Source organism: Colossoma macropomum, unplaced genomic scaffold, assembly GCF_904425465.1.
Source record: "Colossoma macropomum unplaced genomic scaffold, Colossoma_macropomum, whole genome shotgun sequence".
NCBI lineage: Eukaryota > Metazoa > Chordata > Actinopteri > Characiformes > Serrasalmidae > Colossoma > Colossoma macropomum.
In genome coordinates, this window is record NW_023494784.1 from 3146295 (window position 1) to 3163015 (window position 16721).

A 16721-nucleotide genomic window follows, 5' to 3' on the forward strand; every position below is an offset into this window, starting at 1 on the left:
CATTTAATTTTTCAATGCTGTTTTTAAAAGAGCATTTTGATGTCTTTTATTATGAAGTTGTAAGATTTAGATTTATCACAAGTTTAATGTTTTAGGTAAAAAACCTCAGAAAATGCTGTCCTACGTTTTCATGTCACTACCGAAATACAAAGACTTCTAGTCTGTAGGCGGAGCCTTATTTTAGCCACGCCCCTGCATTTTAGAGCAGGAAGTGTGGCTGTATCCCTATCCCTCACGGCCACATGGTGAGCAGTTAGATCCCACTGTTTTGAAGTAAATGTGTCCCAAAGTCTGAAAATCAGTGTGGAACATTTAGAATCGTCAATACCGAAACACATTTTCTGCAATTAAACATGAAACATTTTTGTGTTTTAATGAAAAATATGATGACTTTATGTGTGTCCAACTGTCCAAACTTTTCTTGTCATGTACTGACCAGCTTTTTCAAGTTCTGCTCGAAATGAGCTAAAAGTATCACTGCTGTAACAGTCACTACTGAAACATTTGGTAAAGTTAGTGACAAAATGTAATGTTGACTCGTTTGTTTTAATAAAATAAACTTAACTGAGGTGTGGAGTCATTCAAAGCTGTTTGAACCAATTCAGTAGAATGATCCACATGTAATTTTTAATTCAAGCATGTGTTTTTTTTTAACCCAGCAAATTCCATTCAAATTTTCCAGCGGAAAATATATATAAATAATAATTTGTGACAGTCGGATGTGCATGACTGGATGACCTCCATTTTAAAATGAAAGCTACAGCCAGTTGCATTCCATGGAAGAAAAATACTTTCACCACACGAAACGTGGTTTACAAAAACTGACTGTTTTATTGTTGAAAATTTAAATGGGGCATGAGCCGAAATACAGAGCCCTCAGATTCAAACTGAGCTGAAATGAGAATATTTGGCTTCTAATGTCGCTCTTTGGTCTCAGCTGTAAACGCCCTGGAATGAGCTGGTGAGGGAGTGTTCATTTACAAACCCAGGACTGTCCAGGCCTCCTTTCTTATTTGTGTATCCTGACTTTAGCAAGAACCAGCAGATCAGTATGGCGGAAATGTACCGTATAGCACCAGGCAGGGGCTCCCAGAGTGTAGTCTAGTGGTGAGGTTGCAACTGAATCCCCCTCCCACACCCCTCCCTTTCCAAGCATGTAGTAGAACCTACGGTGGTGTCAGGTTTTCCGCCATCGCCTATCCTGATTTGGTTTTGCTTCTTTATGTTTTTGCTTCTTTCATGGCGATGATTGACCCTCCCTCGCTATTTTTAGTGCTGAATAATACGTTTGATCCTCCCTTTGTCAAAATTTGGGTTCTCAAACTTCTCACAATGTAAAACATTTAGCCAGCACCGGGACAACGACTGATTTTTATTCTTTCTACGTCTTCCAACCAGAGCTACAGCACCACCAAATTCAAGCTGCTGCTTCAGCATAAACACATGAAAGGCGCCCTCTAGAGTCAGTGTTTGGTTTGGCTGTTCTGGGCTTCTGTAGAAACATGGCGGCGGCAGCCTCTGTTGGAAGAGTAGCCACTCAATATCTGTATCTGAAGGGCTCATTCTAAGCTAATGTAAACACAATGATTCGTAGTTACAGGTGATTATACACTAATCAAAACATAGTTTTGTTTACTATATTCCGCTTCTGCTAAAAAGACCCCTCTAAATGTTACATACTGCACCTTTAAAGCTGCTCTGATTTCAATAAAGTATCAAAAAAAATTTTGAACGATAGTGAAAATTATGTAAATGTAAAACTCCATGGTTGATGTGTCTCTCACTGTCAGTGATCTAAACCAGCCATCTGGGTGCAGCCTATCAGCGTAAAGTGGGCAGGGAGGGGGTGTGGCTTAGGCAATGGACACACCCACATACAGATGACTGAGTTTTTATTCTGAGGAGCTTATAAATTCTAGGGGTTGTGATTTTTGGGGTTGATTTTGTCAAAGTGTGGTGAGAAAAAAAATTCTGTTAGAGAATTTTTATTTATCAAAGCCAAACCAACTTGTGCAGTAGAAAAGTATTCAAAGTGTGAGGTGGTGGTGAAGCAGGACACAAATGCAGGTGTGCAGGTCAGGGGATGAGGGGATGGAAAATACCAAAAAAATTATATTGAAATAAATGAAACAAAGGACTACTTGTTATTTTTGTGATCTAGTATTTCTTTATTTTCATAATCTAATTTAGTGATGTTGCTTTAAGTTATGCAGTTAATAACAAATGGTCAAATTTAGTATCACATGAGACATCCTGCCAGAGGGCGGGTTCCAAAAAACTGGGAAGGAGGCCTCACAGAGAAAAACTCGGGGGAATGTCTGGTGTGGTATAAAATTAGAGTCAAGACATATTTCGATTTGAATCTTGACCTCAGAATTGAAAATGGTATCAAACCTAGAAATAAAAATATATTGTTAAGTCTCTAATTACTGTCAAGAAAATTATACAAAAAGAACTGAAAAAACCCCAAAAACACATCACTTGTTAAAAATAAATAAACTAGTGAACTATGTTTGTAATTTGAATGTATTCAGCAGTTTGAGTGCTCAGATTAGTTGTTGTGTTTAGCTAAAAGAGCTCTAAATATTGTTAGACTCAAATGTTATGAATCCAGTCTGTGAGTTATATGACTGGTAAAGTTTATTACGTTGTTATGTTATTATAATAAACATTGCACAACCAGATGTTCTTCACGTGGAAAAACACTAGTAAAGCAATAGTTTGGCATCAAACTCACACAGTACTCTAAATTTAGTCAGTGAGCCAAAAAACGTTCGGTGTCCGAAGTTTACGAACAAAAATAGGCAAAAGTTTGGACAAATTTCAGCTGTTGGTTTTTGTACTTTAGTCCATGTTTATAGTAAACGGTATGTCTGAAACCTCACCATTACGTCTGTTGGAGATTACTTAACATACTCAGGCATGCAGTTAGCACCATGCTAATTGGTGGGATATGTGCTTCCATTACATGTTAGCCACATTAATGTCTTTACTAATTTAGGGTAAGGATGAAAATTGGTTCTTTTAAAATAATCATGTCTTCTGTTTTATAAAACAACATTGTTCTTCCTTCATTCAGGTACTTCATCTTGGAGAGCCGACCGAGGAACATCTACGGCATGGTGTGTCACTCCTGTCAGAACGCTCCGCGGAACACCAAAGAGTGTAAGAGGACATTTTTCTACCGATATCACATGACCAGCCTGATGGACTGGTGGGGTAACCAGAGTCGGGCTGTCACTATGAGTTAGATGAGTAATCAAGTCATCTTGATGATGAATAGAGTTTTAGAAAAAGGGTCAGACAATAAAAATGGACTGAATTGAGAGCATCTGCAGTTTATTAAAGGTGCAGTGTGTAATATTTAGTGGCATCTAGTGGTGAGGTTGCAGATTGCAACCAACTGAATGCCCCTCCTTCACCCCTCCTTTTCCAAGCATGTAGTAGAACCTACGGTGGCTGTCAGGTTTTCTGCCGTCGCCTGTCCCGATTTCGTTTTTGCTTCTTTATGTTTTTGTTAGTATTATAACTAAATAATAACAGACCTTTCATATATATACACCAGCATTCGAAAGTTTGGAATCATTCATTATATGAAAAGTAGTTATTCAATAATATCTTATACAGTGTAGATTGAAATGTCATAAACTAGACACGAAAACGTAAACAGAGTTTATTCACAATCTAAATTATTTTGGGAACAATGGGAAGTTATTATATATGAGAAAACAGTGAATAATAAAGTGTAATTGTCTATTATTAGTAAATAAAACAACTATGAACTGTAAATAGGTAATGGTCAGTGAGATCTGGTCACCCCTTTTCAAACATGAGCCATTCTGTATATTAACTTTATTACAAGTTCAATTGTGATGCGTTCTTAGTTATGGAATCATGTACAGCTCCATTCATCCTAGAAAACATCTTTACAAATTCCTACAAACTGTTTGAACCCTGTACAATATTAGCATCATATTAAAATCATTTTATTCTTTTATTCATAGATCTACAACAAAACTTGGTTTTATATCATTCCAAACTTTTGAACAATGTAGTGCGTATATATATATATATATATATATATATATATATATATATATATATATATATAATACTCTATGTTGCTAAAAATGTAAATGGATTATTTCACTGAATTCAGTTCAAAACACATATTGGACTTTGAACCAACTTGCATTTTTTTTGCTTTGAGTGACTTTATACCTTCATTATATTCACTTTCTTAAAACAGATGGCTGAACATTCAATTTTGTCACGAACAAAATAATCAAACTTTACCAAATGTTTCAGTAGTGACTGTTACGATAGTGACAATTTTAGCTCATTTGGCAAAAAACACTAGCAGTCCATGACTAGCAAACACAGTTTGGACAGTTGGACACATAAAATCATCATATTGTTCATTAAACACAAAAAAGTTTACTTCTTTGCAGAAAATATGTGTTTCGATAGTGACAATTCTTACATGTGGATCATTCTACTGAATTGCTTCAAACAGCTCTGAGTGACTCCACACCTCAGTTACGCTTATTTTATAAAAACAAATGAGGAAACATTCTGTTCTGTCACTAACTTTACCAGATGTTTCAGTTGTGACTGTTACGGTAGTGACAGTTTTAGCTAATTTTGAGAATTACTTGAAAACGCCAGCCAGTACATGACTAGAAAATGCAGTTTGAACAGTTGGACACACATAAAGTCATCATATTTTTCATTACAAAACAAAAATGTTTCATGTTTAATTGCAGAAAATGTGTTTCAGTATTGACGATTCTAAATGTTCCATCCTGATGTTCAGACTTTTGGGCACATTTACTTCAAAACAATGGGATCTAACTGCTCACCATGTGGCCATGAGGGACAGGGATGCAGCTTCACTTCCTCCTCTAAAATGCAGGGGTGTGGCTTGAATAAGGCTCCACCTACATGCTAAAACTCTGTGTTTCAGTGGTGACATGAAAATGCTGGACAGCATTTATATAACTACAGATTTTTGTTTTAAAAAAGTTAACTCATAATAATTAAGAGATCAAAAAGATTAAAAAAAAACATTGAAACAAAAATAAAGTATTATTTTCACAAGTGTAAATTTAAGGTTTAGGGTTTAGGACAAACACCTCCCAACAGAAAGACCCCTCTGAATGATGATTTTGTATATATTTGGCTGATTATTATCTCTATTGATGCCTTAGATTTAAGATTGTTTCATAATCCCTGTAAATATCCAATGTCTGAATACTTAAATGTTTTTAAATGTTTTAATACTTGACTGTTTTTGAACTAATTCATTAGAATAGTCCATTTAAATGTCCACCAGGCTCTGTTTTGTACTGTAAGTGTGCAGTAGGACATTTTAAACTGTCTTATTATCGTGTGAACTGACAGCCGATCACTGCTGATTCCTTGATAAGGTTAATTTCAGTGGATTTTTTAATGGAGTATTTAAGTTTAGCAGATTAATCGTGACAACTCTACTCCAGAGCCGTTTCTCTTAAGCTTTTAACAACCATCTCACACAAACTCGTCGCTTTCTGTACTCCTCTCTCTGCCTCTGTAATCCTCCTTCTCTCCTTCACCTCTCCGTCTGTCCTGCCAGTACATAAATACTCAATTACGCTAAATGCTTCCAGTCGCGCTGTGCTAGCTTGATGCGTTCTCTTTTAAAAGAGCTTAGCACAGGGCCCACACACACACACACACACAGATATATTCACCCGCGGTTCAGAAACCCAGAACTCTCGACCGCGACCCTTTTAATGGTACAAATAGCAGGTCATCAATAAAGCTGCGGCTAGAGAGCAGGAGGCCTGCCTGGAGTCCATCAGCGGCTGAATATGATGAATATTTAAAGATTTATTTGCCTTGCCTTGGTTGGGGTTTGGTGTTTGGCAGATCGATGCTAACTCGCTGATTAAGAACGCATACCTGAAGCGCTGAGTCTGAGGAACAAACCACACAGTCACTGTGACACATAGCAGAGCCGACGCTAGGCACTAACCGCCGTTCTAGCAGGCTGCACTGTTTTGGAGGGAAAAAAACTTAAGGGACGAAAAATAGGAGCAGTTTTGTTTTATTTCGTCTCAATTTCAGTGCATTACACCCATCAAATCGGGCCGTTAACTTCCCCAGCCGTATTTTGCAGTAACTACATGGCAAAAAAAGTATTAAAACCAGTCAGCAGTCAACATTTCCACCGTAATAATAAATAACAGAGCATTTACCAACATGACATCAAAAATAAACTGCTGGATAAGTTAACTGCTGATGTCTAGGCTTTAAAAAAATGCAGATAAGTATTTACGTTTTCACTCTTTTGTGCATGTATGTCACTGGAACAAAGAACCAAAAGCTTTAATGCATAATTTTTAGAGTCCCTGTCAGACATTATCTGAGAAATACCTGGACAAAGAAACTACTCATAAGTTCAATAAATAAAATAAAATAAATATCATGTATTATTTGTGTGTGCATCTTACTCCCATAACCTGCAGATGTTTGCTTTTGTGGCACAAACCGAGTTTCCAGAGTGTTAAGATTGTTCAAATTTAAATGCAGTGTAAATCGCTGCTGTTGGAGCAAAACATCTCCAAAAAATCTCCATTTTTGTTGTTTTTCAGTTTTTGACATAGTGTGAAAATGTCTGTTCCCCTTTACACTGTGTGTGATTTTCATGATGAATGGACCAAAATGACTTTTGAATTCTGGTTCCATTGACTTACATTAAAAGTAAAGTATGTTCTTTGCTTCTCCTATAAAGTTGTCATTTTGGAGATGCGAGGTTTTGTTTCCGACAGCAGTGATATGACAGACACCATTAAATTTTATTGTCAATGTCAAAACGGTCAGGGAAAACACTTTTTCGCCTGCCCAATCCAGCAAAACTGGGTAAAACTGCCCAATATGGCAACCCTGCGTGGGAGTTAATTCAGTCAAGCCTGATTTGGGGATTTGGGATTTGGCTAAAATAGCAAGCTAATAATCTTATTTACAAAGCAGTGATTAAAATGCTGTTAGAATATTAAATCATCAATCAGTCACTCAAGAAATGAGATGAAATACAGTGCTTCAGCACCATATCTCTGAACTATAAAATGTCTGCAAATTAACTTTTATCCCACTAAAGAAATGTTATTGTTTAGTTTTCTGGCAGTTTTACAGCACTGATGTGTAATTTGCAACTGCCGTCTGTCCAAAAAAAGCTATTTTTCCAAGAGATTTTGACAGATTTTGACTTTTTTAACATGAAAAACGTTAAAAAATCAGTAGTTTTTACATGACAAGTTGTGCTTTTTCAGTCGGTTCACCATCATAAGAGTGGTTTTATGATTTATCCCTTACTTTTCCACACTGGCACTTGTCAAAGAACTATATAAAAAACACACAGTACAGGAAAATATACATATTCTCATAATTTAGTGAACATTTCCCACTCTAAAGATAAATATAAGAATATAAGAAATGAAAGAAAAAAGATTACGGTTTTTAATGAAGCCATGTCATCACATCAGTTCATCAAACGTCAGCCAGATCAGATGGAAAGAGATGCAAAGCAACAGCCGCATGTCATTAAGCTAAAGTTAAAACCCAAAAGGCTGCGTTCTCCGAGACGTAGGCTTGGTAAAGCCACCCTGTGGACGGACTGGATTAATAAAAGATGGCACGGAACAACAAACAGCTGCTTGGCAGGCGCTTCGCCTTGTAGTGGCTCCATAAACATGATGCACTACCTCAAGAATTGTTTTTAAAGTCGCAAATTGTATCAGTACGAGATCAGAAACTCCGATCAAAATGCTAATTCAGTGTGAGTGATTTGTTGCATATGCAAATTACATGCAATATTAATAATTCCGTAATAGTAGGAAAGCCGTAGCTCGTTCCAGACTTGAGGCGCTCAGCAGAGAAACCGTTCCACTAGTTTCCAGCAAAGCAGACATTTTCAGAGTCTCTAATTGTTTTTCTTTAGTCAGGACGAGTGGGAGAGACGAGGCAGGTGGAGGTACGTTTTAATGAAAGGCCTCAAACCAGTGCGTCTAATGTAAAACTATGCAGGGGGAAAGCGTGGAGTCGCTTGTTTTGGTGTAAAGGCGTGCTGGCACTTGCCAGGTAATCTGCAAATTGCATTCGGTTTGCGTATAATAATTAAAAGTTTGGAGGGCATAAAAAGATTATTAACTTGCTTCTGCTTGCAGTGAAAGCTCAAAAATGTCTCCTGTCTACTTCCACTGTCCAGCCTGTCTGATATGCCTTGCAGGCCTGTCACAATTTAGACGGAACCAAAGGTGAATTCTCCCTTGTCGTTCTCCTTCACTGAAGCCTTTTCTTTCTGATCAGCCTGAACCTCAGCGTATAATATGATATAATACAAACCTCAATTCCGAAAAAAGTGAATATCTGTTTGACCTGTATTAAATAGAAAACAGTACAAAACATGATGTTTGATGTTTTACCTTTTGAACTCTGTTATATTTTTGGACGTTTACACACATTCCAGATTTGTTGTTTGCAACCACCACTGTGTCACATTACCTTTCCTTTAAACAACACTTGATAATCATTTTAGAATTGAAGACACCTCTAATATTGAAAGATAATTTTTTTTGCCATTTTTTACATTATAATAGTTTTCAGCTGCGCAAACGTATAGTGTTATATAGTCAGCTGCCCGACAGTACACGGTCTTCTTTGCCGTATAATGCACCAGACGTTTTCGATGGGAGACAGTTCTTGACTGCAGCCAGGCTACTCTAGCACCCACACTCTCTGATTATGTAGCCATGCTGGTTTAACACATGCAGAATGTGGTTTGGTGACGTCATGAAAAAGACGTCATCTAGAAGGCAGCATAGCGCTGCTGCCAGAACAAAACATGTCTCCAGAATCCTAACTTTACAGGAGAAGGAAAAAAACCATGTAACCAGACTTTTTCCCAAGTAATTTTGGGTAATTTCTTTTGGTTCATTCATCATGAAATTTACACACAATGTAAAAAGCAACAGGCATTTTTAAATTATGACAAAAACTGAAAATTGACAAAAATGGAGATAAGAGGTTTAGCTCCAACAGCTGCGATGTGTTGCTCCAAAATATGTATGCATCATTCAGTGGTGCTTTCACAGATGTGCAAGGTTCCCTCTAATGCAGCCCTACATCATGACAGACTCAGGCTTTTGAACTTTATGCTGGTAACAATCTACATGGTCTACTTCTTCTTTGGCCCAGAGAATATGCAGTTCATTATTTTCATTAACAATCTGAAAGGTTGGCTCTTTTCACTGTTCATCAGTCCATTTCAGATGAGCTTGAGCCCAGAGAAGTAGGCGGTGTTTCTGGATGTTGTTGACATTTGGCTTCCACATAGTACAGTCTCAACTTGCATTTGTGGATACAGCGATGATCAGTATTTATTAAGTTTGTCAAAGCATATCTGAGCCCATGTGGTGACATCCATCACACAAGCATGCTGTCCGTCCGTCACGAGTGTCGAGTTAAGGTTTCAGCCTTGCCCTTTAAGCATTTGATAATGAACCTAGAGGGTGAAATACTTAAAATTCCTGTAATCGCTCTTTGAGGAATGTTATTCTTAAACAGCTGGATTATTCGCTGATGCATTTTTTTTTTTTTGGCAAAGTGGCGGCCCGTCCTTGCTCATCAAGGACTTGGCCTTTCCTGGATGCTACTTTATACCCAATCATAATTAATCACCATTTTAAAATGCCTTTTGAACAGTGTTCCTAGTCTTAAATTGCCCCATCCCAATTTTTGGAATGTGTTACAGATATCAATTTCAGAACGGACATATATTTATAATAAAAAAAAAAACAAAGAATAATTAAGTTGATAACATGAAAAATTACAAATCTTGTTTTTGTATGGTTTTCATTTAAATACAGGTCAAAGCGGATTTACTAATCAGTGCTTTCTGTTTTTAATTTGCATTTCATGTGTGTTACTGGAGATTTTGCATGAGCATGTTTACTGGTACTCAGTAAGACTAGCTTGGTCTTCTGTACAGCCGGCCTCTCTCATCAGAGCCCCCATAACACGCCTCCTGACTGACAGGGCAAAAGGAAATTCATGAGGAAACCTGACACAAGTTGAGATTAATAATCAGTCATAATTAGCAGCCCAAGGCGCTCAAAACCCATTTTTGCTATTTTTCCTTCAGACGGCTTCCTGAAGTCTCGCCAAAACGGCGATCAGGTTCCACTTAGCAGTTTGTGCATCACTGATTTTGCTTGAAATGGGCTTTGAACCTCACCGCCGCTGATAGACGCTAAGCTCCAGCTCGTAGGCAAGCGTCCAGTGGCTGGAAACTGCCTCATAAGGTCACAGTGTGGTGGAACTACATGAATTAGAAAAAGGAGTTTTTCTAATTAAAGTGAGCCATAAGGCACCGCTTCATACTTGCCAACACCTGAGCACCAATAAAAGTTGAGTAGAAACAAATGCCATGGGAGGCCAGGCTCATTTCAAAGGGGTAAAATAGCATTAGCTTTTCTAAATGGCCAGTTAGCATTAGCCTGACGTTGCTGCTCTTTCAGAGCTGTTTACCACCAAGTTAAGCTGTTAAAACGACTCTGGTCAAAACAACATTCCAGGACTCAAACCTATGTTGTCGAAGCCACCACCGCAATAAAAGCGGAACTAGGAGCAATAATGTTTACTGCAGCAGGGAGACGAGGAGAGTCCCTGGCAGGAAGTGGTTTTAAGGGTTATGATGCTAAATGAAACTATTTTTTTTCATTTACAAACCATTTAAATACAACCAAATGAGGAGGCTGTGAGCAGATTCCTCTGCCAGTTTATTAACAGTGTGAATACAGTGCAAGGTTGTCTGGAAGCGTAATGTGTTGACTCAGCTGAGGTTTTAGCCACAGGACTGTGGTCTGCAAGATCAGGCTTGGTGTTGGGTAATGATGTAGTGCTGCTGGTTGCGTCTCTGTTGTGTATAATTTGTCACAAAATCTGATCAGCCAAGACATTTTTGCTCTCTGAATTTTGCTTCTTAAGTTAAGCCTAATGCAGCTAAGCTTATATGCTATCAATTAGCAGTGTGCATGTGATCACACTATTGCACAAAGGGCAAAAAATCACAGACAAAATTTAGGCTGCTACTATTGTTCTTCGCTATGCTAATATACTATGTTAATTCATAGATAACAGCAAGTCTTGTAGTGATTACTTAGCAACACAGTTGAAGGTTTAGACATGCAGTTAGCACCTTTCTATTTGGTAAGGTATAAGCTTTCAGTTCTTGTTAGCTAAATTAGCATTGTAGCTTTACTTGAAACTGAAGAAGCCAACTTCTGACACCAGTGCGCTTAACTATACTTGAGGTAAGGCACAGGGGGGAACTGTGCAAACAAGACTCCATTCATGTCTTCATTTATTCCCCTTTATTTTAGTCCTGATGTCCCTTTAATGTTCCTCTTCTTTGCAGGCATGCGGACGACGTCCGTGGTATCAGGACGTGTCCCTGGAGTCTCCTCTGCTAGTACCACCATTTTCCCTCACGCCGAGAAAGGTTTGACACCATACAGATTAGCATGTCATTTAAATCAGACTAAGGCTACATTTACACAGCTGGTAAAAGTGGCCCAAATCTGATTTTTCGCACCAAATCCGATTTTTTTGTTTGGCTGTTCACATAATCTTTTAAATGTGGTCTTTATGTGACATTAGTCTGAACAGATCAGCTCCTAAACCGACCCACATGCGCAAAAGAACAGAGCTTCATTTGGCTCGTCCAGAGGTAAACAATCATGACGGCCAGCGAATGCCTGTCGCTCCCGGAGCTTTCAGTTACATCTTCATCAGCATCACAGGAGCGATTATCACCCACAATGTGTTTGAGTTACCATAAAAAGGAATCGTTATTCAGTCATGGCCACTTCTTTGGTTTGTGTCCTCGGATTCTTTAAACTGTTCTCTGACGCTGCAGCCTCGGTCTCCTCCGGCTGCGTTCAGCCGTTCCGTTGGAAACCTTTTCGAACACGGAGGGTTTGATAAGTCTCTTCTAATTTTTCGTACAGAAACATCAGCCTAAATATTTATGAGTCTCAGCAGCGCGAAATTATGACGAATATCAAGTTGGACTGACGTAAAAGTCACATGAATTCTGATCTGGCGGTTAAGACTGAGTCGCATTGCTGCAGATCGGATACGTATCAGATTTCAGTACCACATATGAAAGCGTCTCAAATCAGAATTGAAAATGTCAGATTCAATGCGGTTTTTGCTGTTCACACTGACACACATCTGTGTCACATATGAAGGAAAAAATCGGATTTGGGCCACTTTTACCTGCTGTGTAAACAAAGCCTAACTGACTATTTATGATCCACAAACGTGCATCAGCTTCATTTCAAAACCATTTGTGTTCTTCTTCAAAACTGCCATTTGATTATATTCCAGATCCCACTGGGCAGGGTCACCTAGCAACAGCCCTCATCATTGCCATGTCCACCATCTTCATCATGGCCATCGCCATTGTGATGATCATAATGTTCTACATCCTGAAGGCCAAGCCGAGCGGGCAAGGTGCGTCAACATCCAAGAGTTTGGCCCTTCGTTAGCTGGCTGGCTCCGCTGATCTTCCTGATGTTCCTTAAAGGCAGTTTTATTAGCTGTTTACTGAAGCAAGCGATTAAAATCAAGTTACATTAGCTCACTTGGAGCTAATATAGCATACGTTAGCCCTGCCGTGGACCACTGTATTAGTCACGTCCCAGAATACGGTGTCAGTAATACCGCCGTAAGTAATAGCATATGAGTGTCGGATGGTGGTCCTGCAACTTGAGAAGCTTCTTGAAATGTATGAGCGCACACATACACGCACCCAGGGGACCAGGAACCACAATTTGAGCAGCACTGGATTAAGTTTACAGATATTCAGTCTTGCATTCCAGTATCATTCCCATTTCCACAGGCATTAAGTAAAACCAGCAGGGCTTGAAAGAGAGGCAGATTGCATTAGCGAGCGCTAACCAAATCTGTCTTTTCAATCCCAGCATGCTGCTCTGGACAGATCGTGAAGACCATAGAGGCTCCCAGCAACAAGCAAGAAGAGAAGAAAGAGGTTAAAGGTACGTAGGAAACTAAAAGTCATCTGCAGACTTTTGCTTGGTGTTTATGATCTAAAGACGTCAGTCGGTGAATAAAGCTACACACATTTGAGGGATTCTTTTCATCCTTCCAATCTGAGGCCTAACTCATCGACAAAAAGCGCTGCATTCCCTGTCGTCTACAGGGAGGAGACTTCCTGACAGTTTTGCGGTCGCCGTACCTCTTGTGTATTGATGAAAGCTTAGTGGAATGTAGAGATGGCATCAGCAGACAATCCAGAGTTGAATATAGAAGGAAAAAAGGAACAAATCAGATCCGATTCTATAGCAAATCTGTTTGTAGACGCCTGTTTATCCAGCGTTTTTAAAATACCAAATTAGTATTGCTGTCAATAGTAAAGCCTCAGCCGATGTGTATGATTTTAGTAGCAAATTGGTAAAAGAAGAAGTAGTATTGTGCCAGCTCTACTGGAATTTGTAGCTTCACTTCTACCTTTAGGGCAGACTTTGCTGAGGTATAATGGTCTTTCCCTGAGGGCCTCAAAGAGGCATGCGGGAGAATGGCTTCTTCAATTATGCTCACCGTGATTACAGACTTCAGCTGTCAGTTTAAGGCAAGGGGTTAAAACACAGCTAACAGCTATGAGGTGAAAGTTAAGACAGATTCACCACACACGTGAATAAAAGCACGTCAAAGTCGAGGCAAACGGACGATAAGCGAAAACATATGAGGAACGGCAGACGGGGATTTGACTGCCGGTCAGCACCTGCTGCGAACAGAGTCAAGTCCACATGTTTGCAAATGTCCAAATGTGGATCGTGCCTTTCCTCGAGCGTGGAGCTAACGTCAGTCATCTTTCTCTTTATCCCAGCATGCGAGGCTGGCATGTCTGTCTTTTTGAACGTCCGCATTTCCAAGGCCTCGTTTTCTTTTCAGAACATTTGGACATCAGGCCACCTTGCTGTACAGTCTATACCCCATCTTTTGATGTGTTAATAATCCTCTAGGCCTTCATCATTGGTCAGTTTCTGAAACAATTATTTGATATTATCCATAAGTAGTGTTGCACCGATACCGATACTGCATCGGTATCGGCGCTGGTACTGGCACTTAAACACAGTATCGGTATGATGGGGATACCGATACATTTTAACGATACCACAAAGCAATTTCTGATGCATGAATGTGCGTCAGTAGACAGAACTTAACAACACAACGATAGCGTGGGATGACAAGCAGCAGCTGAACAGCTGAGCTGCTTCTTTCGGTAATCACCTGTCTGCTGCTGTGTGGTCACTTATAGTCTGAGTTAATGTTACTGAGAGAGCCGATGGAACCGCTGGACTCTCGTTGTAATGATAGCATTTAGACTAGATTTAGCCTTTAGCATAGCAGCTCGCTGTTTTCCTAAAGAACCTTTAAAACAATTATTTATTAAAGAGCTGTTCCTGTAAATAAGCTGTGTGAGTGAAGAATTCTTTTAAAAGTTTAAAGAACCTCAAACTTTTTTTTTTTCAGAACTGCTAAAGTTTTCTGAGTTTTTGCCTACAAGTACACTCTGTCGGGTCCAACACGTCTGAAAGCTTGTAGACACCAGCGTTTCTCCTAAAGTCAAGGGTGTTAATAGTGAGTTTGTGCTGCAGTAACAGCCTCTACTCCAAATAAAACACTCAGCTTGGCTAGATGTCATTTACTTGTTGTAAACAAAAATCAATAAATCATCTGAAAACCGTAACTAATTCAGCTTAAAACACAAAGGTAAATAAATCAGCCTAAAAGATAATATTAAATCACAAACTCTGCCTAAAATGCAAGGAAAAACCCCTAAATCAACCTAAAACACCAAAGATAAACCAACACAGCAGCTGTCAGGCCTCTTAAGCTCATCGTAGTTTTATAAATAACGATTTTGACTTTGGAGCGGCGTTCTTAGAAGAACCACTTTAGTAATCCAACAAGTAAATGACATCTAGCCAAGCTGAGTGTTTTATTTGTGACACAGAACACAGATTGTACCAAAATATAATATTGTAAAAATGTAATTGTATAAATATCAGGACTTATAGGTGAGGATAGATAAAGTTAGTATCGGTATCAGTATCAGTATTGGAAGGGAAAAAGTGGTATTGTGCATCTCTATCCATAAGGTCATTAGCGATAACTGTTTCAGCCCTAGTTAAAAGCCATGAAAACCAACGATTAAGCCCATCAGTCTGTAGGTTAATAGCAGCAGTATTTTGGACACTTTTGATACTGTTACTGACACTTTTCTCCATTTTCTTCTTTTAAAAAAAGCTCTTGATTGACTGCTACCTCATACACAGTGCTCTCACCAGTCAGCAATGGCTAGATGTCTAGAACATCAGTGAAACATCAGTGATTCACTGTGTTTTCCAGAGGAATTGCAGCAGCATCAGTGGTAAAACTGAGGCCATTCACTAGGTGGACTTGCTAATGATTGCAGTGATTATTTTCACAGATATGCAAAAACGACGGCTTACGTTTCAGCCAGCAGTCAGACTCACTGACAGATGGCAGAAGTGTAGCTGGGAGCAACTGAGTCCTCAGATGAATGGCATCATTGTGAAGGGCTCTGCCAAGTCAGTGATTAACAGCCTCGTTTCCACCGCTGTAGGTGAAGTACTTGCTGGCTCGCTGCTCGTACCGGTCCTTACGAGGAGCACTGCTTTTCTTTTATTATTAGTTTCACATTGAACTTCACTACAGAACTTTCCAAACAGCAGTGAATGTAGTCAAACTACTTTAAATGCCATTTTTCAACATCAGTTTGTGTTCCATTACTCTATAAAAGGAAATCAGAAAATAAGATTTTTTTTAAATTTGCAGTTTTATTTATGCTTTTGAATAAGCGTACTAAATAGTGCTGCAACTAACTAATGATTATTTTCATTGTCGATTAATCTGTTGATTATTTTCTCGATTAATCGATTAGTTGTTTGGTCTATAAAATGTCAGAAAATGGTGAAAAAATGTCGATCAGCGTTTTCCAAAGCCCAAGATGACATCCTCAAATGACTTTTCTTGTCCACACCATAAAATATATTCAGTTTGGTGTAACAGAGGAGTAAAGAAACCAGAAAATATTCAAATGTAAGAGATATTCAAAAATCAGAACATTTTTTCCTTTTTTTTTAAACTACTCAAACCGATTAATCGATTACCAAAATAGTTGGCGATTAATTTAATAGTCGACAACTAATCGATTAATCGATTAATTGTAGCAGCTCTAATACTAAACATGAAAACTTCAAGGTAATAAAGAAAACAAACTTTTATTATTGATAAAATGTACTTTCAGTTGGACAAAACTGAGCTGACGATAAATAAAAATTTTCATAACACAAATTTCCAGCATTCTCCACAACAATGATTGGCCATTCAAAGCAATGAATTCCATTCTTCATACTTTGTACTTTCGAAATTTTTTCATCGTTTCATCAACTGAGTGTACCCATGATGATGCTGTGCTCGCAGTGACTTTCCTTCCTGCTTATGTTGTTTTGCTGTGTTCTGTGTATCGAGTGGGATGTTGTGTTTTCAGCCGGTATTAAGCCTGTAGTGAAGTTCTTGTCTGTTGTTCCTCATAGAAACCATGAAATAGTGGCTGATCAAACTGT

General features: G+C 38.7%; 1 protein-coding gene across 1 annotated transcript in view; it reads left to right on the forward strand.

Moving 5' to 3' along the window:
- The window catches only part of edar (ectodysplasin A receptor), a 63114-nt gene that overhangs the window by 34397 nt on the left and 11996 nt on the right, over positions 1-16721 (forward strand). Inside the window, exons 5-8 of the mRNA XM_036575876.1 lie at positions 3080-3165; positions 11459-11542; positions 12433-12558; positions 13029-13103. Coding sequence (XP_036431769.1) covers positions 3080-3165; positions 11459-11542; positions 12433-12558; positions 13029-13103 — 371 coding nt within the window. The remainder of the gene's footprint in view (positions 1-3079; positions 3166-11458; positions 11543-12432; positions 12559-13028; positions 13104-16721) is intronic.